This window comes from Numida meleagris, chromosome Z, assembly GCF_002078875.1.
Source record: "Numida meleagris isolate 19003 breed g44 Domestic line chromosome Z, NumMel1.0, whole genome shotgun sequence".
In the NCBI taxonomy this organism is placed as follows: Eukaryota; Metazoa; Chordata; class Aves; order Galliformes; family Numididae; genus Numida; species Numida meleagris.
The window spans coordinates 28,162,963-28,189,316 of NC_034438.1; the positions used below are offsets into that span (position 1 = coordinate 28,162,963).

Genomic DNA, 26,354 nt, shown 5'->3' on the forward strand with positions numbered 1-26,354 from the left:
AAATGCTAGTTTAAGTATAGGGATATAGGCAGGGAAAGTGTCTGCTCCTTTAAAGGCATCTGGTCAAGGACCTTTTTCAATGCAAAATGGGGATAACAAGAAAAGGAGGAAGCTGCAAGGAAGAACATACAGAGACACAAACCTGACCAGCACAGGAAAACATGAGGAAAACCAAACTTTGTATTAATTGAAGACGTGAAAATGTGAGAATGTTTCTTCCAGCAAGCTTATCTGGCTGGGGACCTGGTCAATTGGGATTGTAAGGGAAAAAGGGGAAACCAGAAATAAAATATACAGAGACACAGACCAAACAAAACAAAGGGACAATGACAAGAAACAACCTCACTGGCCCCACCGATTAATGGGCACTCAAGAAAGTACAAGTGCCACTTTGAGAGCAATCAGTCTGGACTTTGCTTCTGGTAAGATCAATGACACGAGGCTGGAGTGTGGAAAAAGAGTTGGACAAGCCCACGAAAGGAGCATGCTGGAGAGGGGGCTGACGGGAATAATAAGATGGGGTAGGGGATGTGAGGGTGGGCAGAAAAAATGAATAGAAGAGGTTAGAATGTGTAAAATGTGGCCTATACTCTCATCTGAGTGCTGTGTCTGATCACTGCAGTTTGTCCTGCCTTCTTAGATCTTTTTGTTAAATCATTTCACAGCTATCTCTCTGTGTAATCTCACTCCCCATCCATGCGTGTCTGTGCTGAAAGGACCATTTGACACCTGACAGGGAGACCTATTTGTGAATGAGATCTGATGCTAGCCAGACCATGGCAGTAGGCACCCCTGACTGGGGAACTGGGGCTCCTAGCATAAGTAGCTGGAGGGGCCATAGCATCCTGGACCTAGGGAGGATCCTGCAAAATTTGTGCCCAGAGTACCAGCTACTGGGAACACCAGTGTGAGTGGACTCCAGGCTGACTACTGGAGGCAGACTGTTTGTGTATGCATCCCATGCCTGAAGCGTCAGTTACAGGAGCAAGTGTGGACAGTGGGCTGGGAATGGTGTGCATGTCCTGAAAACCAGCTTCTGAGGAGACTGGTGTGAGGGGCTCCACTCTGCTCCACACATCACAGCCCATGTGCCTGCTGACAGCCACTGTGAAAGAAGGCCCAAGCATCTTCATCTCCCCAAGACAGGGTGTGCATGGGGATAGACACAGATAATTCACTAGCAAACTTAAGGCTGGACCAATCAGTGAGCACAGGGTTGAGGTCCAGCCTAAGGTATCAGGTGGATGGAGGGTCTGTGCTGGTATATCCATGGAAACTAGCAAGTGTAGAGTACCTGCTAAACAAGTGTACATGTGCGCTAAGTGTTTGCAGCAAGTATCAAGCTGAACCAGTCAGTGAGCAGGGGGAAAATGTGAGGTGACTAAGGGGGCACAGGATTCAGGCAGATGGACAGATGAGGCTATGCCAGCACTGGGGGAATCTGCAAATGTGTATTTGTTAACCTAGAGCATATCACATATGTGCCTCCATCAGTAAGCATCTACTCTACCAGCTGAAAAAGAGAGCGTTTGCAGATGTCTGCTTACGTTTTATATGAGTCTCTAACAAGGTTGCATCTTGTCTGTGGCAGTCTGCATGACCAGCTGTGTCACTGTTGTGTGCATACGCATCCCTCTCCCTGGGATACATGCTCAACTTTGCCACTGGTTGAACTTGCAAGCAGGACAGTAGTAGTTGCATCCCTCAGCCTGATCAGAGACCATGGGTACCTGGGTGAACTGAACGGGGCTTCAGTGGTCCAACAAAAGTGACTCCTGGGCTGGAGTTGCTGGAGGAGGCAGATGTGCTCCTAACAACCCTTAAAAAAAAGCATTAGTCATGACAACTATGAAGAGCAGTCTCTGACGTGATGACTGTTAATCAGCTTCACGACTTCTAGTTTTCTTTAAAAAAGTTATTTCCAATTCAGTCTTATATAGATTTTACATAATAAGGTTTTGGAAGTGGGAGAGCTGCAGGGCTGGCCCCATAGAGAAGAGATCAAGAGCTGCCCTTGTGCCAAACACAGCTGGGCCCAGCTGGCTTCAAAATGGACCTACTGCAGGCCACAAGTAAGCCCATTAGCAAAGCTCTGGGAAAACAAATTTCAGTGGAGTGGGAGAAAAAGGAGTCAGAAAAGTAAGTGCGAGAAACAACTGATCCTGCAGACGCTAAGGTCAGAGAAGAAAAAGGCAGAGAACACGATCCAGGTATGGGGCAGATATTTTCCTGAAATCTGTGGACAGAACCACACTAGATCAGACCGTCACATGCAGTCCAGGGAAGATCCCACACCGCAGCAAGATCACATGGCCTGAAGGAAGTAGCAACCCACGGAGTGCTAACATTGGAGGAGGCTCCTCACATGTACTGGGACCCGTGGAGAAGAAGACTGATGTTGGAGCATCCCTATTCTGAAAGACGGTAACCTGTGGACTCATACTAGAACAGTTCTTGAAGAACCTCTTATCTCTAAGTTGGAATGATATGGATTTGAAAGATGGAGTATTCAGTGGATAAGAAATTGGATGGTCGCAGTCAGAGGGTTGTGGTCAACAGTTCTACGTCCAGGTTGGTGACAATGGGTGTACCCCAGATGTCTGTCTTGAGACCAGTGCTCTTCTGTATCAATGACATAGACAGTGGAATTGAGTGCACCCTCAGTTAAGTTTGCTGTGAGACTAAGCTATGTGGTGCAGCTGATACAACAGAAGGAAGGGATGCTATTTAGAGTGACCTGGACAAACCTGAAAAGTGAACCTAATGAGGTTCAACAAGGCCAAGTGCAAGGTGTTGCTGCACCCAGGTTAGAGCAATCCCAGACATGACTGAAGACTGGGAAAAGAACTCCTTAACAACAGCCCTGCAGAGAAGAACTTGGAAGTTGTGGTGGATGAAAAGCTTGACATGAGCCAGCAGTGTTCACCTGCAGCCTAGAAGGCTGCATTAAAAGAGGGGTAGTCAGTAGGGCGAAGGAGGTGACTGTCCCCCTCTGTTCTGCTCTTGTGAGGTCCCACTTGGAGTATCGCATCCAAGTGTGAGGCCCACAGCTGTTGGAACAGGTCCAGAGTGCAGCCATGAAGATGATCAAAAGGTTGAAGCACCTCTCTTATGAAGAAAGGTTGAGGGAGCTGGGCTTGTTCACCCTGGAGAAGAGAACGCTCTGGGAAGAATTCACTGCAGCCTTCCAGTACTTAAAGGGTGCTTATAAAATAGGAGGTTGACCAACTTTTTACACAGTCTGATCATGACAGGACAAGGTGGAATGATTTTAAACTAAAAGAGGAGAGATTTAGGTTAGATGTTAGGAATAAACTTTTTTACTGAGAGGGTGGTGAGGCACCGGTACCAGGTTAACCAGAGAAGCTGTGGATGTCCATCTCTGGAGGTTTTCAAGGCCAGGTTGGACAGGACTCTAGGTAATTTGATCTAGTGGGTGGCAATCCTCGCCAAGGTAGTGGGGTTGGAATTGGATGAGCTTTTAAGTCCCTTCAAACCCAGGCCAATCCACACCTTTATGAACTGCAGCCCATGGGAACAGCCCATGTTGGAGCTGAATAAAGGTGGAGCAAGGAGCATGAGACACAAACTGCTATGAACTGACTGTAGCCTCCATTCTCCATCAACACTGTGCCACTCAGTGCATGGAAGGAGTATTTGGGAATGAAATAAAGCTGAGTTAGGGGTGGGTATGGTCAGCGTTTTGTCTTTGTTTCTGACCATCCTACCGTAACTGAAAAGCAATTAAATTAATTTTCCACATGTTTAGTCTATTCTTGTCTTTATTTTGATACATAAGATCTCCCATCTTATTTTCTACCCTGTCTGACTAAGGACAGGGAGTGAGAGAGTGGCTGGGTGGGCACAGGGCTGCTGGCCAAGGTCATCCCACCATAAAGGTAAATTCCGAACAGGTACATTACATGATCATTATATGATCATATAAATAGTTAAGCATTAAAATGGTAGAAGCTCCCATGAATCAGAATTTTCATCTTGGTCATATCTGTACCCTTCTTTTTTAAACCTGCCAGACTTAAATCAAAATATATTTCAATATCATCACAATGGTAGCTAAGGAAAAAAAATATGATGCAAGTTCAGATGGAAAAATTCAGCTCCTTAGTCAACTTCATTCAGCTCCTGGATCAAGTTCAGGCTACCAAATTCCAGTAAATGCTTACCATTGTCTAGGTGATCTTTTCTGGGAATTTCCACATACTCTGTAGACTCTGAAGGTTTACTGCTTACTAATGCAAAACAATCTTTGCCAGCATCAACCTCACTTTCATCATTACTCCACAATTCTCTGGTAAATTTATCATGGTCTGGATGTCTTTTAAATTCATCGTAGTCCTTCTTCAATCTAGACCTTGAAAGTAACAAAACTAACTTTACCAAAAAACATTACTCTCTTATAAAATTCTCTTATTTGCATTTGCTGCCACAGAAGAAGAAATTTTCAGGGTAGCTCTGCAAGTCTCTAAAACCCAGAAAATGTGAAGTGACATTAATATCCCTTCTGTTGCCAAAATTGAATTATATGCCATTAAATCCTTTAACAATAAACAAAAAGACTGAGTCAAATATAACCATCACTGTTAAACAGTATTTATTTTCTTTTTCTTAATTCAATTTGCGCTGTGACAAGAACTTGAATATTAAACGTAACAAGTCTACTCTTGCCTCTGAAAACAGCTCCAACTAGACAAATTAGGTAAATCTTGTTTTCTTGAATGCATCATGCTTTTGGCTCAGCTTTGGGACCAAAATGTAACTTGCTCCTTTAAGACAACCTTTTATTTTCTGGGTCAACTGAACAGCTGCTACTGTCATTTTCACAAGCTCACACTCCACTACGAACGTACGTATGATGGAATTACATAGCTGCTTTACTCACTTGAACACTCTTCAGAAACACATCCACTTTATAGCACACTTATCTTGATACTCCTAAACTGCTGCGTATTTCCATTGTCCCTTCTTCTACTCCATTGTTTAGATGAATCTAGGGATATTTTAGTGTACAAATACAGTGAACTGCATGATTCAGCTGGTGGTAACCAACACAATATCCAGCAGGATTAATCAGCAAAAGAATAAAGAGATGACAGCAATTAGTATTCTGTGTGGAAGAAAATCTAGACTCCAGTTCGTACTTAAACTCAGTCTTCGTGATATTAAAATCTTAGTTTTACCCATTCTGATGGGTTAAAATTGCAATTCTTTGCATTGAGTGCAGCAATGTCTAGCTGCTCCGTAAGGCGTGGGGGCTGGGGAGAAGAGCTGAACAGAGTATTACAGCTGGTAGGGCAGAAAACTCACAAGTCAGGACACCATCCCACTGTGCCTAAGTGAGGGTAGAGCATAGCCCTGGAGATGGTAGTTGGCTTCAATCAAGAGCTCAAATCAACAGGTAATTTCCTGGTGATGAGCCAGGTCTGACATAAAGCTGGGAAGTCAATTCACTGCTTTTGGTCAGGATTGGATCCAGTGATGGCTGCCAGGGTTAGACCCAGTCCAGTGATTGCTGAGCAGGCCCACAGTGATGATGCAGGTCTGAGGTCCGGCTGAAGTCAGGCCCAATCTGCAAGACGCATGGCCAAGCAGGGGCACTGTTGTAGTTGATCTGGAAACTAGCATTCCTATAGTAGAGGTTGAAGGCTGCAGAATGACTTGAAATTGGAGTTTTGGGCCCATGAGCATGTGATATGGCTGGAGACCAAGGAGAATTTGGTCAGGGCCAGCAAGATGTATTAGTATATCTTAGCTTTCACACTCTCACTAATAAGACAACCTTGAAGATTACATAAGATGTAGTGACAGTGAGATACTTCATCAACTCTGTCATTAGGACTCCAAACTTTAAGTCTAGGTGCAGAAGTACACTAGGGAACAACAGAATGATCCCAGTTAACAACTACTGTATTAAAATTTTTAAATGGATTTCAGTCATAAACAGTACTCCTACTAAGTAAAGACTAAAAAGAGGAGGAGGTAAAACTCCAAACTCTTAATCCATATGGAGGTCTCGCAGTGATGGAAGGAGTTCTACCCAGCCCTCAACAACCCAGAAGGCCAACACTGTCACGTGATTAGCAGACGTTAACAGGATGACACACTGCAACTGCAGCTAGAGTAATGGCGCTCCTGCTTATATTAGCATAAGCAACTTCTATTCAGTCGAGTTTTCCCTTTCAGGATACCTTTTTTCACCACTTGTCATTGGTGCTACTCAGCTGCCTAGTAGATGCATAATGAAACAAGACACTGAACTAGGCTTCCCCCATCCGTCTCTCTCTCCACCTCTCAATTTGTAAAGATTGTTTTTCAGTTCAAGCTTATCAAAAGCATGCTGTCTGTCCAAACAGTTCTGTCACAGAAATGACTACGCTAACTGAAGAAATTTGGGTTTCAGCCTAAACCACATCTGAGAACGATAAGTTCATTTCAGAAACTACTCTTGACATGAAATGCATGCTTCCTTAGCTACCAGCACATATGAATGCTCGACTTCAGCCATCCAGATCATGTATAAAAGTGACTCAGACCTAATCATAAACAGTACTTCTATGAGTACAACTTACAAATGACAGCTCCACTTCTACATTATGTGGCCACTCACCTGAGCACCACAGTTAATAAACAAATACCATTCCACAATAGAATTTACATGAAAGATAATTTACACAAGGGATAAAATAAGAGAGAGAGAGAGCCCATACTCTAGAAAATGGAATTCTTTTAATAGTACACCTGCCACATTTCTGAAGGAGTCTGAATTGCTACACACAAGCAGAAAAGAACAGCTAAGAAAAATGAATAGAAACTTGAAAAGAATAGAAAAGAGCAGAACTTGCACTTTGGCCTATTATATGAAGTAAAATGTTCAGCAACACCCTAAATTTCCAAATAAGGGGCTTCATTCATGTATGATGCCCATAAATTGAGCTACTACGACTAACTACTAACTCTTACTGTCTCTGTATTGCTTTTTTTTTTAATGTAATACCTTTTACATTTTCAGAATTAGTTCTGCGCCATGTAACTGTAAGTTGCTTCCTTCACATTTAACATATTAGCAGCAGCCTTTCCCTACTGTTTGATACATGCTTCTAATCATGATTATTCTTTCAATGTCTATGTGGTAAAACAGACACGTGATTATAGCAACAGCTATACAGCTAACAGACAACAGCGGCACTACACTTCAAGACAAAATGACAATATAAAATCAGTATGAAATCTCTCCATGGTTTAGAATTTAGATGCTATACCTCAATTAATCTTAACTGCTACTAACACTTTTCCTTACTTGTCTGATATTTCTCAGATACATCTTATTCCAGATGCATTCTAAATTTACAGCTCTACGAAGATGTTTTTATAATTGCATTGAACTGCTTTGCACAGAATTCATCAGCAGCTCATTTAGGTAGCTTAAGACAGTATGTAGTCAGATGCAAAGTGCCATAGTAAGCCCTGGTTCATTTATCTATCAAATAAACAGCAATACAAGCCCTATTTGATGGTGTTTTAACTATCAAGTTAGGCATGACTAAGGATTATAAATCATTTTAGAAAAAAAATATTTGGAGTTAACCTTAACTTTACTTAGAGACGCTAGGTCTGGAATATAAAAAAAACCTTTAAACTAAAACACTGACAATGCCTCCCCCCTATTTTTTCTTCACTTAGTTTCTTTGAGAGGCCGACTAATATTGATTATTTTAAAAAAGGTGAATTTTGTGCTGTTTTGTTTTTGTTTTATTACACGCACTATTGTTAAAAAAAGAGTAGCAGATTACCTGTTCCTCTGAAACGCTTTCATTAGCTTTGGTTCCCATGGTAACAGTTCATTAAGCAGTCGTATCAACGTACCATGCAATTCCTTTACTGCTTGCTTTCGGTGGTACCATCTTCCCTGCAAACATAAATATCATCGATTTATCATTGCCTTAAATCTGAATCTTGTTACTGTGCATCAGTCCTACAATAATACTGGTATACGTTAATACAGCATAGAAAGAAAATAACTGGAAAAAAACATTATTAAGTTTCACAACATTTTTCTGTCCTTAGTGTATGTAAGACAAAAGAGTATTTCTATACTTTCTGTATTACAGAGAGATAATGTTCTCATTAAAAAAGTAGTATTGTAAAGATGTACGATTTTTTACAGATAATATTAAAATTGAAGCAGAATCCTACAAACACACTATGCATTTAAAATTACTTACGTTGGTAACTAACATATATAGTAGTCCACTCCAGCTGGGGAAGCCAACCATATAATTACACTTCTAATAGTTAAATTTATACAGAAAAGCTTACAATAATTTCATTTAACGTAAATGATACCATTTATATTTTTACTTGCAAAAATAATTTACAACAGTTCCCAGGGAAAAAACAGTCTTCACATTATATTTTTGTATTTTATTCAAAATTTTAGATAAATGTATTTTTTAATAGAAAAGTTTTGCAAATTGGTCATAATAACAGACTACGAGGCAGTTTCCTAGTGTTAAAGAGTTAAGTTTTGGACTTGAATGTGTAAAACTGTTTCCTGTCCAAACTGAAATAAGTACTCTTATGATCTTCCATGAAAACTTCATGTTTGATAAGTCTGGAAAGGCTGAATGAGGATAAAAGATATTCGGGGAAAAATCCGTTTTGCAAGATGCATGAGAAGCAGCTGAGGCCCCTGGCTTTGTTCAGCCCAGAGCAGAGGAGGCTGAGGGGAGGCCTCATGGCGGCTGCAGCTTCTCATGAGGGGAGAGGAGGGGCAGCGCTGAGCTCCACTCTCTGGTGACAGTGACAGAACCCAAGGAAATGGCATGGAGCTGGGAGGGGAGGGTTCGGTGGGGGTTAGAAAAGGTTCCCCATGCAAGAATGGTGGGTATGAATCAAGCTGCCCAGGGCAGTCACCACAGCCTCATGCTACTGGAGTTCAAGAAGCATCTGGACAGCAGGAAATACAGTCTCATTTTAGGTAGTCCTGTGTGCAGCCAGGAGTTGACTTGATGACTCTTGTGGGATCCTTCCAACCCAAGCCATTCTGCAAGGGCTGTTCCAAAAGTAATGCCTCCTGTTTTACTCTGCTGGCCCACCACATCAGAGGCAGATGGTGGTATGGCAGCAGAGGTTGAATAATACCACCAACATTCTGTTACATTTTGTTGATGTGCAACTGATGGCAGCAGAGGGACAGTCTGACAAAATGGTGTCTGCCATGGAAGTGCGTATGAAGCAGAGGTTGGAATTGAATTCCTCCATGTGGAAAAAATTCCACCCACTGACATTCATTGACATTTGCTGAACATTTATGGAAATTGAACAGGAGAAGTGAGCGCATGAGGTGGTGGATGGTCCATTTCAGCAGTGGTGACAGTAACGTTAAAGACAAGCCACGTTCCAGATGGCCATGCAGATTTTTCAAAGTGTGGCATGTTGGCTCTTGTTTATCACTGGTTAAAATGCTTTGCTAATGGTGGTGACTCTGTTTTGAGAGTTTTGTAGCTGAGCATTTTCTCTATCAAATAGAGTTATTGTGCTCTTTATATCTGCTTTAGTTTCCATGGAAATAAAAGGAGGCATTACTTCCAGAGTGACCTACGTATGATTCTATCACCTACAAGGTCCCTTCCAGCTCGGGAATTTTTCTATTTTATGATTCTGTGATATTCTGTGATTCTATTTTCTGTTGTAACTCACTTAAACAGGGAAAATGCAATACTGAGAAGAGAACACAGTATTAATAATAGTGCCAAACACCTCTCTAAACAGTACATATCCTTTCCTAAGAATTTTTTCCAAGAATTCTGTAACTTATTATACAAACAACTGAAAAAAAGCATATTTTGCCACCAAAATTTCAGTGCTGGATATGGGGAGAGTAGGCTTCCGGTTGGTTAAAGAATTAGTTGAGCAGGTCCCCTGTATATATGCTTCTAAAGGTATTGGTGCTCATCAGCACTGGTTGCTTTATAACAGCCATCTTCTAAGAGGGCAGGAGTTAATTCCAAAGCTTCAGAAGTCAAGTCAGTAAGGTAAAAGCCTGGCTTGTCTCAGCAGGGATTTTCTTCTCAAGCTCTGGTGGGAAAGGAAAATGTACGGACATTGGAAGTAAGGTCAGGTGAAATGGGTGAACTACAGACATGCTGTAGTTTTTCCATACTGTTTGCCACTGTATGGAAAAAATCAATGCAGCCAAAGATCAATGAGAGCTAAAGTTGGCTGGTACTATAAAACAAAACAAAAAGAGTTTTTAAAGCAGGTACACAAAAAAGGAGGACCAGAAATAACATCAGTCTATTACATGATGAGGATGGTCACCTCATAAATAAGGACACAGTCAAAGCAGGGATACTTAATGCATTCTCCACCTCTTTAGCGCTGATTATGGGCTCTGAGGTGGAGGATGATGACTGCAGTAACGCTAAACTCCCAGCCAACCCTGAACGTGTGTGGGATTTGCTTCTCCAACTGTATGCATATAAGTCTCTGAGGACCAATGCAATTTATCCCAGGGTCCTCAAACGTCACCGCAGGATCACAATCGATTGTCAATGGTCTTGGTAATCTGGAGAAGTCCCAGTATACTAGAAGCTGGCAAAAGTCACAGTTTTCAAGTAGAATTAGAAAGAAGACCCTGGCAACTGCAGGTTTGTCACTCTCACTTCTGTGCCTTGTAAAATTATGGAGAACATTATTCTGAGAGTTTTTGAAAAACACCTGAAAGACAATGCAGTCATTGGTCATAGCCAACACAGGTTCATGAAGGGGAAAGCTCAGTTTAAGTAACTTAATCTCCTTTCATGATAAGGTTACCCACATAGCAGACTAAGGGAAGATAGCTAGTGTAATCTTTTTTGATTTAAGCAAAACTTTTGATACTGTTTCTTCATTATCCTACTGGATAAAATGTCCAGCATACAGCTAGACAAATATATAATGCACTGGGTGAGCAATGGGCTGATAGGTCAGGCTCAAAGGGTTAAACAGGACTTCATTATGATGATGGCCAGTCACTAGTAGGGTTCCACAGGACTCCATTTTAGGGCTAGTTCTCTTCAACATTTTTATAAATGACCTGGATGCAGGAGTTGAATATATACTACTTAAGTCTACAGATGACGCTAAATTAGGAGCTGTTGAATCCCTTGAGAGTACAGGTTAGAGAGATGGGCAGACACCAACTGTGTGAAATTTAACAGGAGCAAGTGGTAGATTCTGCATTTGGGATGGGACAATCCTGAGTATATGCAAAGGCTGGGATACAAGAGGCTGGAAAGCAGCCCCACAGGAAGGGATCTGAGGATTTTAGCCAAAGGCAAGATGAACATGAGTCGGTGTGCCCTTGAAGCCAAAAGGACCAACTGTATCCCAGGATGCATTTGGCTCATCACTGCTAGCTGGTCAAGGCAAGTGAATGTAATACTACACTCTGCACTGCTGCAGCCTCAACTTGAGAACTACATGCAGTTTCTGGTGCCACAATATGAGGCCATAAAACTAGTGAAGGGCAATAGGGACAGTGGAATATCTAAACGAGAAGACATATAAGGAGCAGCTGAGGTCCCGAGTTTGGTTCAGTCAATAAGAGAATGAGGGAGGCCTCATGGCAGTCTACTCCTGAGGGGAGTGGAGGGACAGGCACTGACCTCTGCTCTCTGGTAAGAGTGACAGGACCTGAGGGAATGGTGTGGAGCTGCATCAGGGAAGGGTCAGGTTGGGTATTAAGAAAAGTTTATTCACCGTTAGGGTGGTCAGGAGTGGCTCAGTGCAGAGATCATGACACCAAGCTTTCAGGACTTCAAGAAGTGTCAGGACAACGCTCTCAGAAATATTGTTTCAATTTTGGGTAGTCCGGTGTGGAATCAGAAATTGGGCTCGATGATCCCTTCCAAATTGGGATATTCTATGATTCTGTGACATTCAAGCAGCTATAAAAAGGGATGTGGTATACTTCAGTTCTGCCACTCTACAGATTTTGTGATTTTTACATAAATGAGGATTTTCTCTCTTGACTTGTCTGAGAAAATATTAAGACAGTAAATAGATTACGGTTCAGCATGAAGAAGAAGTAACACTAAGGAACCTATTTCTTTGATACCTATCTTTAGCTTTTGATAGAACTCTTATCCGTAACAGTTTCCTGCAGTCCAACTTACAAAGAAACCTTTGGCAGGAAAGACAGCATAAATCTCAATTGGACTGCCTTCCAGCAGTCTGCAATAATGATGTTTCTATGGACTGTGGAATAATTCCTTTCTATCAATTTCAGCTGATTTCTCTGAAGTACAGCAAGATCAATCAGGCTGACTGCTTATTTGAAGATCAGGTGTCTTATTTATTTTTATGGATAACAATTTACATGTTATAGAACAAAATGAACAGCTATTCATTCATTTTCCAATTAAAATTAAAAAATCTAAAGGTTTTAAGTAGGAAATTACGCCACATTACAACATAACACTTAGTGCTGAGTCCACAGACAAGCTAGGAAACTGTGTTCTAATTTCTTCAGTTTCTGGCCAGTCACACTTGCACATACAACTCACTGCAGCATAAAACCTGCCACTGAGCACTGGAACAGAAAACAGCTCTTGTGCATACTGCAGCTTACAAAAGACATTTGTTATCACTTCTTAATAACAGCAGTCAATAGAATTAATTGCTAATGTATGAGAGAATTATGTGCACAGATTTATCTTCCCTGTGATATATATAAAACATTTTACAGGCAGTTTCAAAAGGGTTTAATTTATGTACTATGCAGTTTTAGTGGGTCTTGTCAAAGCAAAATATGAATGATGCCACTACTGTCAGGGTACAGAAATGCTGCACATGCATTTGATAAAGCAAAGAATGGTATGGGTTAAAACATAGTATAAAATAAAAACAGGTATACTAAAAATGACTATAGTGTTCACAGGAAATAGTTAATTTCTGAGAAGCTAATTTATTTTTAAATAAGATCTCGATTTAAGTAGAAAAACAGAGTATTTATGAGTCTGATAAATACTAGCTGAATCATTGAGTAAACTTTGAAATGATTACAGTATCATGCATTGAATAGCCTAACACAAGTATAATGCTGAGTCAAGAACAAACCTCAGAATGTTACTGCCCTCATTATCACTTCCAGAAAAGCTTGTTACTACAGGCCACTTTTCTCCTCACTTCAAAAATAAAAATAAAAAGACAGAAACACAACAATACGGATAGGCTTTTACTGAAAATTATAGTGAATGTTAAATATAATCTCTAGGAAATTTCAGATGTGCTTCCAAATCATTTTTATGCAATTATGTACCAACACAATAAAAAAGTTTTAAGTTAATTATTTTCCTATATCTTAACTACTCACTTTTCTTACTGTGGTTTAGTAGTTTGTAATAAATCTGTGACATATGCACACAAATTAGAACACCCTTTCCTCAGAAGTAGTGAGGGCAGTGCTCAGAATAAAACTGCAGGGAGTTCCCTGAGGGCAGGGGGTACCATTACTCAGGGACTGGCCGGGCTTTGGTCAGTTGGTGGCAAGCAGTTGCACTGTGCATCACTTTTTGTGTAGCCCTTTCTGCCCTCTTTCTTTCCTACAAAACTGTCCTTATTTCAACCCACACATTTTACTTTCCTGTCTACCCCTATTCTCTCCCCTACTCCACTTGTGCGGAGGGAGTGAGCAAAGGGGTGTGTGGTGCTTTGCTTCCTACTGGGTTAAACCACAACACATAGCCCTTTGTTTTCCCAGATAAAAAGCCAATCAATGACTGACAAAGCTATAACTTAACTCCCTACTTCAGCAATACATATCAGCCAACTCTCTTTCTACAGAACATAAACCTTCCTTTACAAATATGTATGTTGCAAACTCTTCTCAGTTACACTAAATGGTATAAATGCAGAAAATCATCAACAAACTGAAGCTTCGGAGGCTTAGGTTGAATTTCAGAAAACGCACTTCCATCAGAAACCTACAGTGCTAGAACAGCTTGCCCCAAAAAAGCTGCTGAGTGTCCATTCCATTTTGTTTTCAGATTTCATCTCATCAGGCCTTGGCTGGCCTACTGCATCAATTGTGCCTCAGGGCACAAAAGGTGCTTAGCAGCACAGAATAGCAAAAACCTTTCTATTCAAAGATACAAAAATGTAGTTGCATATGAAATTCCACAATGAGTGGTGTAGTGGAACACCAGATTTCATACAACTGAATAGCTATTAAAGCTTCATAGTTCAGTTCTGTCATAAACGATGAGCATGTAGAGATAATGCTCCACCTTACAGTGTATATGAAATCCAGTAGGGTTTTATTAGTAGACACGAAATACAAACACTCAATCACATCAACTCAAGATAGTCTTAGCTGGAAAAAGGTCTTGGTCAATGAAGAGCTTGCATTTAACGTGTGAAGAAACTGTTCCCCTTCAGTGTACTGGAACTAATTCTAAGTTTCATTAAGCTTTTACAGCCTACATTCCAGACCAATTATTTAAGCAGAAATATCCAGTAGCTAAGTTGGAAGTGTGCAAAATTATGCTCCTATGTGGCTTGTAATTCACATTCCCAATCGCACAGCTTCTATACAGTAATCTGAACTGCTAATTACTATTTTCTTCTCAAACAGTGATGAGCAAAACACTGATTTACATTTCCTTTTGGAAATACAACATATGGCATTAAGAACAAAACAGTGGAGATTAAAAGGCCTAGACAGAAGACAAGTACAAAATGTAACTCCTACCTGTGTTAAGCTACAACTAAAATTTTAAAATACAAATAGAAAAAAAAAATTAAGAAATGTGCTGAATGTTTCCACGTATGCAAATAGAGACATTCAACACATTCTGAACTGAAAACTTACCTTTTAAAATTAGGTTTCTGACATCCAGAGCAGCCAGGGAATGCTGACTCCACTCTCCATGATGTCCCAACATACACTATTCTGGCACACTCATCATGGAACCCCAAAGCAGATTGGAGCCAGGATGCTGATATATGGGGTAAGGACTGAACTTTATAGGGGAGGTTTTGTTTTTGTTTTGTTTTGTTTTTTAAATAAACACACACACACACAACCACAATATTATGCAGTTTTATAAGATTTTCTTTAGTCTTCACTTTATATCCTGGGGATATAAAATTAAGAAAATTAGAAATCTTATAAAACCATGCAATATTGTTGAAAAGGGGTGGTGGTGGAGGGAGAAAACTTACCTTACCCTTAATAGGCCTGCTCCATTCTGCAGCGGGGTTCTGTGGTATATGTGACATCACCAGTCTAGCGTTTTCTAGTGATGTCACATGGAGAGGGAGTTGATCTGCAGCTGCTTTGGACATCAGATACCTAAAGAAAAGAGATTAGTAACTTTTTTCAATTCAGAGATTGGTTGATACTGAATACTCTTCTTAATCAATTTACGGACCAAGTTCTAGTATTTCAGAACTTCAGTGACAACTTTGATGAAAAAAAAAAGGAATACACGAGATCACTCACACTATGCAAACACATCTGTAATAGAACACATCTTCATTCTGAAAAAACTTAAGAGTTACTTTGTTAAACTTCCTGCAAGTCAAGGACTTGTATTTACCCCTGGCAAGTCCTGAGCATTTTATCTACCAACAGCTAGCCTTTGGCATTATTAGGAGACTAGGACAGAACACAGTCAGGAAGAGTGGCTGGCAGCAAAGCATAAAACAAAATCATTCATGACACTTCTTTATCAACTATATCTTTGAGCATTTACCTATAACCAATGAACAGACTGGTGAACATCTTATGTCAGCAATCAAACTTTTTGTTGTTTGTTGTTTTGTAAGACTTCAGCTTGCACTTCCATTACAGGAATCCAATCAAACGAAGTATACCCTGAAATGGTATCCCAGACTCTCTTGTCAAATATTGCAAATAAATGAGGTGAAAATAAACAAACAATACTCCAAGAAAAATAATAATTCTTGCTAATTGGCATGTTCTCATCTCATGATGTATTTCATTACTATGTCCCCGTTTATTTGCGGGGGAGTTGGAATAGATGATCTTTAAGGGTCCAACTCAAACAACTCTGTGAAATAACTACTTAGACAGACATTTAGTCATTTGGGCAAAATTACTGCTAGATTATCATTGCATTGATCATCTCTCAGACTTAAAGTTTATTACCAGCCTGATTTTACTGCCTTTTCCAAACTAACTCAGAACACTGAAGTTATGCACCACTGAACTGTCACATTTCACTCTTAATTATGAAAGCTTATATATACTTACACTTTCATAATGCATCAAGAAACTGTATGCATGCAATATCTTAGAACCTGTTTACAAAAAAGCCACTTTTTTCTTTAAGCTACTAATTATTAATTACTTATTATTTGTTTCATCTTTCTTAACTGTAGATAAACAAACATTTCACTATTCCTCAACTGACCATCTTAAAGTCAGCTGTTTTGTTATAACAACCTGTGTGTGCTGACAGGAATGCCTTACCTGATTTTTCAAAATAATATTCTGTTTGACCAAAATCCAAATCACTATGGAATGTTCTGAATACACAGCAGTATCTCTATGATGAAAATGTTCCACATTAAGTGTATGACTACTTATTCATATGTTTGATGCAGAATTCACATCTACACATGGAATAGTAAAATATATGTGATAGAAGTGGCCTAGGTGAAGCATCTTAGCAAACATTTATTGGAGGAATAGTCTATAGGAAAATCATGCAAAGTTAAGAGAAAACAGTTGTGAAAAAAATTCACCTAGTATAGGCAGCACAGAAGAGGTACTGAAGGAGCTAAGAAAAACTAAAGACTAAGACAAAAAGCTCGTGGAAAGCTAGTGAGATATACAGCAGATAGAAATAGCAGAGAAGTAATTCTGTGGAAAAGCTTTAAAAATCTGAAGCCTAAAATTGGTTATATTCCTTCAAAATATGCAACTAATTAGCCAACTGGATTTTCAAAACGTCTACATCTCAATTTCTCCTCAGAAATGTGCAAAACTGCATGAATGTAAAAGTGAATTGAAAAACCTTATTTCAGACTCCAAATTCAACATTTTGGACTCCTGTGAGTGCCTTTAAAGAGGCAGACAAGCCAGAAAGAAGTAATAAGAAACTATTATGGAAGTGATTAAAATACAAGTCAAGTTTTTAGGACAAAGGATGAAAAACGAGAAGACATTAGATCCACTACAATATAAGAACATAACAATACAGAACATAGGCTGAAATTAAAATAGCATGTTTCAGGTGCAAGACTACAAGCAGGTCTATTAAAATTCTGTTATTTCCATAAAGATTTACAACAAAGATCTCTTAATCTAAAGTTTAAACTAAAAGCAAACATAGATTTCTCACACTATATTATTTGTTTGCATGTACATTAATATAAATACAGTCATATAATGCAAACAAGTAAAACAGAAAGCTCCTTACATCCAAAATTTTCAAGTACAGTATATAACTAGGTTGTTCCAAAAATAATGCTTCCTATTTATTTCTGTGGAAGCTACAACAGAGCACAATAATATTATTTGATAGAGCAAATTCTCAGCTACAAAATACTGTATTTCAACGCAATCACCACCAGTTGCTATGCATCTTTGCCAGTGATGAACAAGAGCCTGCATGGCATGCTTGTAAAAATCTGCACCAATGTCACCTAGTATTGCTGTCACCACTGCTGAAATGCATCACCCACTGCCTCACTGTGCTCACATCCACTGTTTGATCTCCATAAACATTCAGCAAGTGTCTATGAATGTCAATGGGTGCCATTTTTTCTGCATGGAGGAATTCAATTCCACACTTTTGCTTCATAAGCGTGTCCATGTCGGACACCATTTTGTCAGAGTGTCCCTCTGCTGCCAACAGTCACCCAGCAACAAAATGTAATGGAACACTGCACGGAAGGTTTGGTCTCTACTGCCGTACCAGCAACATCAGCCTCTGATACTGTGGGACAATATAATAAAATAGGAGTCATTACTTTTGGAGCAGCCCTCATATTTCACTGGGGTGTGTGGGAAGGAAAGAGAAGGGAGAAGAATATGGAGAAGGAAGCCTAAATCAAGACAAAAAAGGAAGAAAATTTAACCCAGTAAAATCCCTGTACAGTCTTGTTATAACATAGTGCCCCTACCATCAAAGAGATATTAATGTTTCCAATTTCTTTACTATACACAGAGGGAATGTTTTAGAAACTTATTTAGTAAATTAGCCAATTTGCATTATTTCTGCCATATATCAACATTATCTTTTCAAAGTAATATGCAGCAAATCAGCAAAAAAGAAAACAGTCTCTTAATTTCATAGAATCATAGAATGGCCTGGGTTGAAAAGGACCTCAAAGATCATCGAGTCTCAACCCCCTGCCAAGTGCAGGGTCGCCAACCACTAGACCAGGCTGCATTGGATACTTACGTTTCCTATGAACAATTTTAACAACAATTTCATGTCTGAAGTTCTAAAAACTTCTGAATGAGTGGGTTTTTAAATCTTCAGCTGCACTCCCAAATACAGATTTCCATAGCTGGTACAGATTTAAGGGCTGCAGAGAGCCTCAGTGTGCATTCCACACTTCCGAGACTCATCTGCTTAGAAGATATTCAGCGCTTGCAAAGACAAAGATGCTCATTTGGAATGTGAAGTACAGCTGCCTAACTGAAACCTTTATGAACATTAGAAAACAGCAAAACCAAAAACCTTTATAAAGGAGGTTTTTATCTTTTTTACTATGAAGTCCAGAACATTAGTGTGTTACACACCTCTGTAAAACAATACAATTATCAGTCTTTTTGCTACAAACCCTAGTTAGTCGTGAACTTGACTCTCTCTTTCCTCTCACCTTTGTCTGGTGTTTCCTGTAGGGACAGCCTGGTCCCTTCAGCTCTGGAAAATACTGACTTTTATCTTTTTAACTTTATGCATTTAACCACAGGAATCCTGGGCTCCAGCCTCTCTTCTCCCTCAAAAGGCATCTATGCACTTACCATTGGGCTTGCAAGCAATGATTCAAATCCAGTGGTGCTACTAAATTAAAGTTTTGCATTTCAGGAAACACAGAATCTGTGAATGTTTATGCTTCCTCCAGGTGATCTGTGTTCTAACATAGACATAGAACAGTGTCTAGAATTAACTAACATTGTCCCAGCCCAGTTCATTTTACAACAAACATATTAACTATAATGTTAGATTAAAAATAACATCTGCAAAAAAGCCAGAACTTACTACTTGATACAAGTATCTGTAATCTTGTCACAGTTTCATATTAAACAGTAGCAAGAAAGCATAAAGATTATTCAAGTCCTGCTGTAATATAAAACAGTTAAATACATAGAACTGATTTACAGAGCAGCTTAATAAACAGTTTCACACAAGTAAACTCCAATGACTCCAGATCACTAAAGAAATTATTATCTGAATTATCCAAGTGGCAGTGAAGAAATTTCCATTCACACTGCAACTTTCTCCGATTTCACCTGACAAATCAGACAATATAAAAAAAAAGGAGTCGAGATGTCAAGAAATGATAGTTATCTCATGTACTTGTCAGGACAGAAAGTGCTATTTTGCATCTCTTAATTCATTTGCTAGGTACAGCACATGTCTAAAAGTTTCCATTCAAATGAACTGTCATGTTTATATACATAGTCCAAATTTTCAGCAAACATGAGGTAAAAACAGAGTAAAATCTCAAGAAAAAGATTTTTAGCCAGAACACTCTACTTCAGAGTTGTAGTTGTCTATTGACGAGTGGTAATTTCCGCTGCATCTTAACCACGTTAGTATCAGCAACAAAGCAGAAAGTTTTTATTTGAATCTGATTTTTCTCTTCTAATTTATTTCCCTATTCATTCAATTTTTATGCTACTTTTTATTCACATTGCTTTAAGATGAAAGGGTGTTACTTATCAAATGCGACACATAGAAAGCACAGCAAGATACATTTTTTTAAAATATGTGTAATGTACATCAGTATGCACACCCACAAAACCCACAAAAATAAATAAGGCTTTCTAATTTTTTAAAAAAATGCAAGTTCCTTATTTAGAACAAGTTCTTTATTTCCTAACTCTTCAGATAAACTATAGGAAACAACAAAAATAAACAAAACAAGTAAAAAACATGGCAGTTGACAAATGACTTCTTTACAAATTAGCATATCTCGGAAAATAAAAAGCACTAGGCTAACATAAGGTACAACTTTAGATTTCCTTTAAATATACAAAATTTTCCACACAGCAAAATTATAACTACAAGAAATTTAGCTTACATCAACAGTTTTAAGGCAATCGACCAAGGTTTGACTGACTGTAACTCCCTAGTTAACAAACATGTTATGCTTCTTCATGCCAAACAGTGGCATGAGAGAACAGTTTAAAAGCTAGCAATCTAAGATACTATCCCAATGAAACTAGCACTTAATGATAACTGAGTACAATAGATGCAATATAGATCCAAAATACAACTATATTTTAGCAGTAAGCAAGGCTACTAAACAGAGGCAGAGACGAAAAGACCTACTATTTGAGTGCTGGCACTCTTTCGTGGCTCACCTCCACACTGCATGCTACATTTGACCTGATGAAAACTTTCAGACATTCTAAGAGAATCATAAGAATAAGGAAATGGGAAAAGTGAGATTTACTACTGCACACTTTCCTGTAAAGATAGACTAGATCTACACTAGTCAAAACAAATTCTTTACAACTGTAATGACATATCATATCATTTCAGAATACAGTGTGGCAGATCCTTTGCCTAGACTTCTCAGGAGGTGCCTGAAGCAACTCCTGAAGTCTCCTCTCAAGTTGAAATACGTCAGTTTCCCTTTGCTTTCCTCGATACTGCTCCTGGCACAATGTATGTGCCAGAACACATTCCTTATGACATGAAGCAAAGCACCAAAGCTATAAGACATTGTACCTTACGCATTATTTATAAACCAATCCTCCATCCTTTTACTAGATGGTGCACAGAGTTTAGACTTCCTCCATGTGACTCAAGTCAAGTAAGTCTTCTTTCTGCATCTTCAGCTTACTTTTTCCCATCAAAGAAGTCAAATAAATAATAAATCTGCATAACTTCTTTTCTTCATCTTGAAATTTATTAGGCGGTAAGGAGAGGAACTATTTAGTAGCTGAAAGGATTGAGAATTTTAGAACATCCCTGGCTCAGACTGTAATATCAATACTACAGTTGGACTTCTTTTTGCCCCTGAGATGCTCAATTCTGTCCTTGCAATCATCTTTTGAGCTGTGGCCGAACACAAGCAGTTATTTGTGCAACTCCAAGATAAATTGCTCTAAGATACTGATCTGCTTTAAAACTACCTCAGCAGCAGTCAGGGAGAAGTTACGTTTATAACAGGCTCTCATGCAGCTGAACAAAGAATTTTGCTACACTCTCTTACAGGGTGGCAGAGAAAACAGAAGCTGCCAGAGACGTGGAGAATAGCAACTATTTTTTTGGCAGCAGTTTTTGCTTATGTCAGTTGAAGGCATATGTGAAATTGCAGCCTCATGTCAGAGCTGTGGCTAGAGTTCAAGAGTGAAGTAGTCTGGAAAGAGCTAACAGTAAGACTGAACTTCAGTTTAATGTTAAAGAATTGAGGTCAAATTTCACTTTCTTCTCTAAACAGTTACTTCAAGTTTGTACTAATGCAAGCTTCATAACTGTTACAACAAACTCATCAGTAATCAAACAGAAATGTAAGGTTTTTTAAAATGAGTAAGTTATATCACAGTTAATTCAAAAAGCATTGCAGATATGCAAATGAGTACAGAACCAAACTGTTTTAATCAGCCAGATAGAGAAAATTCTTTCAAACAGGTTTATTATTTCACCGCCGTAGTAGGAATTGGTAGTAATGCTTACATCTAAAATTATCCATAGCCTTCCATTACATAACCTTGATCTAATTTGCTTTAATTCTGCCAAACAAAACTTGTTTGAGCTAAAAATCTCATGTCATTTGTTGCCTCAAGCTGATTTCTGAGAAGTGTCAGATACAACCAGTCCAACTATGTACAAAAAATATCAGCAAACAGTATGTTTACTCATGTTAAAGAAGTCTTACAGCTCAGCTCTTCCGTTACAGCCTCCAGTACTTCCAAGGTCTGTAGTAGGAATTTCCTCTATGTCACCAAGAAAAATACCATGAAGTAGTGAGACAGTAAGACCACTACCATCTTCATCATCTTCAGGTCCAAACAAGAAAGAAGGCCATGAACAGCCTCAAAATTATCATAATATATCATATTAAAATATGCTTTCATATTAAGTCAAATTTGTATTATGAAATTAGAGCAATGTTTTAATTTAATACATTAGGAACTTCAGAAAACCTGCAAGGAACCCTGTTGTGGATGCCACTGTCACTTATGTCAAAGATGAATAATGAAAATCTGCATCTCCTCCAGATTTAAAGTTATCTAACTTAACTATGCATGGTGTTATTGAAATAAAAAAAAACAACTTTAATAACCTCCCTTGCAAAGTGTCTAGCCAAGTTTGCTGACTATTCACCTAACTTAAGATCTTTTTCTTTGTATTTTTCTTAAAATGAACATTTCACTATTTCTTTTTAATCAACTCTTCTTCAATCAATCCTACTCTTATTTCTTCACATAATATTTCTAACACCAAAAATGTTTAAAAACTCAAAAGATAGAGCTGTGCAAGCACACAGAAATATTGTCCTTACCTCACGCCTTCTGACCACTGAATGAGTTGTATCTTAACTCCCCTATATTTAAGAGCTTGTTGGTTTTCTAAGATGGTGTGATTAGAACTAAACATAGTATTCCTGCTGAAGTCATGCAACTTATTTTCATAATGACATTATCAGATTTCAGTTCAAAGAGCTATTACGACATATTTAGCATTTGTCTACCCTTGAAGAAGTCTTGTTGGTATAGTTTTACTAGTAGGAAAAGTCTCATCTGTAATAGGATTATTAGTATGCTAATGTGTACTCTCATTTTTGTCTTTTCCTTCTATTGTTGACACAGTCTTTCTGATAAGCACCTCACAATCCTACATTACAATCAATTTGCAATATAGCAACTATAACTTCAAGTGCCATCTATCTTTATTCCTTTAGATATTGTAGCAGCTTTTATGATAAGGAAACACACTGAAGTTTGTCTTTCACCTCTACCATCTCTCCAATACTCAAATAATTAAAAATAGAAGTTGCTTCTGGTTCAGACTAAAGACATTCACACAAATTAGTGACCAAACTTCCAACGTACAGAAAAAGCAAAATTTTTGACCACTACTGTTGATTGAAATGCCACAGAAATGCCTGCCAAAAGTTTAATTAAAAAAGAATCAGTATTAGAAAGAAATGGCTGTAGGGGGGCATTTAAACTAGTATTATTTATGTATTTAAATCCAGTCATCACCCTGGGGAGAATTACTGCCTCCAGATAAAACCCCAAACATGTTGGATTCTTTTGTCTAATTTTTATTAAACTTTTCAGCTACATAGACTAAGTGATACAATGTACCTCAAGGAAAACTTATATTTCGACCTTGCATTTAAAGCCAGATATGATGCTCTCCTATACAACCTATTTCAATACAAAACACGGAATCACAGAATCGTTTAGGTTGGAAAATACTCTTAAGACCACAAAGTCCAAAGATCAATCTAACTCTATCAAGTTCACCACTAAACCGTGTCCCTAAAAACCACATCCACGCATCTCTTAAATACCTCCAGGGATAGTGATTTCACCACTTCCCTGGGCAGCCAATTCCAGAGCCTTGCCAGCCTTTCCACAAAGAAATTCTTCCTAACGTTCAATGAAACCTCTGCTAGAGCAATTTCAGGATGTTTTCTTGCATCCTGTCACTTGTCACCTGAGAAAAGAGACCGATAACCTCTCCACTGCAACCTCCTTTCAGGTAGTTGTAGAGAACAGCAAGGTCTCCCCTTAGCATAATCTTCTCCAGACTAAACATCAGTTTGTGGAAGAGTGGCTGGAAAGTTGCCTGGCAGAAAATGACCCAGGGGTGCTGGTTGACAGCTAGCTGAACATGACTGCAGCAGTGTGCCCAGGTGGCCAAAAAGGCAAATGGCATCCTGGCCTGCATCAGGAATTCTGTGGTCAGCAGGACCATGGAAGTGATTTTTCCTTCTGTACTCAGCACTGATGAGACCATATCTTAAGTACTGTGCCCAGTTTTGGGCTTCTCATTGCAAGAAAAATACTGAGTTGCTGGAACACTTCAGCAAAGCCTATTTTAATAGCTCATTCAAAAAGTAAAAAGGGGTTACGAATCCTAATATGCATCTTAAGGGTCTCAAGAAGATTTGATCTGCATAGATAGACATGAGAACTCTGCCCTGTAATTACTTGCTGGTAAGAGTTTGTCTTCAGGGAAGAGGGCCCACATGTTTAATAGAAATAGACGGCTTCTTCTAAAGTATTACCACTGCTTGCATTTTTTTTTTTCTGGCAGTGAGAAGTATTAACAAATAGTTAATGAATTTACTTATAAGAACACTGTGAACAGAACAAAATATACAGAAAAGATTAAGATTATAGTCTCCAGGTACCAATCATATGAGGCTTCATGCAATCAATGAAAAGGCAAAAAATCTTCAGCTGACAGGCCTCAGCAAATAACTGGCACAGTTTTATATTCATACAAGAGAAAACTTTTTATGTCACATACCGATTTCTTTTTTATGTCCTCCAGATCTTTGAGTTCATTCTCAATCTTTGTGATTAATTCCCTGAGTTCATCAAGATTAGTGCAAATAAGCTAAAAAAAAAAATGAACACAAACACTTGGTAATGTGGGACTTGAAAAATACACAATGAAGTTAAATAATATCTAAAAGCTTGTGCTATGACTCAGTGCCAACCGTTTGGTTTTTATTTCCTTAGAGTATTATTTAATGTAAAAATAATTTTTTTTCAAAAGGGTCTTATTGAAAGGAAAGGACTTCAGATACAAACCATATATCTCTGTATATGAGCTTCCTTTTCACAATGTAGGTTTCTTCTCCAAGCTGCACTGAATGACACAAGTTACCGAATTTGTCTCAAGTACAGAAATGAGCTGTAAGGGCTTGAGTACCAAACAATAACCTGTTGAATTAATGTGTTCTAGCTTTGCACTATGCTGTTGTTATAACATTGTTGCTCTTGTTACAACTTTCACCTGAACAGAACCTCATATGCATGTATGTATACATGCAGTATTCCAGAAACATAACCTAGCCTTGTCTACAAAATCTATCTCATTTCAGTAAAAGCAGTGTATCTAGTGTATTGGAATTTCTTCTTATTTCTGTCCTTCACAAACAGCTTTTTAAATCCTTCCTTTAACAGTATGGCTGTTATTTACCTGAACAAATTTTCAAAGAAACAACAATGATCTTTAAGTTTTGGCTTACCGTCACTTACAGCAATTACAGACTTACTAAATTGGAAATTATTAAGCTGTTAGGTTCATTCAGGTCACTGTAAGTTAAGACTTGCTTACTTCTGAACATCTTTAGGCAGAAATGTTATCATTAGAATTGAAAAAACTTTGAAATAACATAAGAAAAGTCAAATCCAAGTAGGAAAAAACCCCACCAATATACTATTATGATACACCTTTTTTTTCTCTCCCCCATATCAGTGATTCACAACAATACATCTTTACTTCAATTACACATTAATTTCTATAATTTCTAGATTTGGAACAAATTCATATAGAAAAACATGTCAAGTTCTTTCATTATTATAACATAGAACAGACATGTCCTGCATAGAAGGTTCCAAGCACTTAAGTGTAAACCAGAAGGCAAATAATGTTTTTTCTTCTCCCATCTGGCCTGCAAGCAAATCTATGACACACAGTAATTATACAAAAATTTGCAAGTTTGTCACACTAAGCCCTTAACAAAAGTCTATAAAGGCATTATAGAGATTTCCCTTACACAATTTTAATCCATTCCTTTGGACATACAACTGACAATTCATTTTTAAAATTGTATCATTGCCTTTCCTGTTCTCTTACTGTATGTGTTTTAAGTCAATGACCAAAGACAAAGCAGAACTATGAACCAAAGAAAGCTACTATCCATCCAACTCTGTATTTATTTTGCTAAAAGTTGGTGAACTTCTTTCTTGAAATTTATATATAGTAAGGCAAGAGTTTTTAAGAAGAAGGATGATTTCAGTGTTTTTAGTTGAATGTTGCCCTGAAAATTCCAACTATGTCTTTACAACAGAGCTCCTACATGTCATAAGATATTTCATGTTGCCACACTTTTCACAGTCCCTAGTCCTGTCAGAGCAGTCACTTGAGACATTAGGATCTAATTTGCTA

The 26,354-nt window shown here is 38.5% G+C and overlaps 1 protein-coding gene across 18 annotated transcripts in view; it reads right to left on the minus strand.

The window, feature by feature from the left end:
• The window catches only part of KIAA2026 (KIAA2026 ortholog), a 61,340-nt gene that overhangs the window by 4,303 nt on the left and 30,683 nt on the right, over window positions 1-26,354 (minus strand). For 2 of the 18 annotated variants that reach the window (XM_021379277.1, XM_021379276.1), the window contains 3 exons: window positions 24,705-24,794; window positions 7,809-7,924; window positions 4,185-4,372 (listed from right to left, as the gene is read on the minus strand). In XM_021379277.1, coding sequence (XP_021234952.1) covers window positions 4,185-4,372; window positions 7,809-7,924; window positions 24,705-24,794 — 394 coding nt within the window. Of the gene's footprint in view, window positions 1-1,547; window positions 1,820-4,184; window positions 4,373-4,900; window positions 5,009-7,808; window positions 7,925-14,872; window positions 15,138-15,225; window positions 15,356-15,378; window positions 17,726-19,006; window positions 19,120-24,704; window positions 24,795-26,354 lie in introns of those variants that run through there. The other 16 variants (XM_021379278.1, XM_021379279.1, XM_021379284.1 and 13 more) reach the window with 16 other exon arrangements.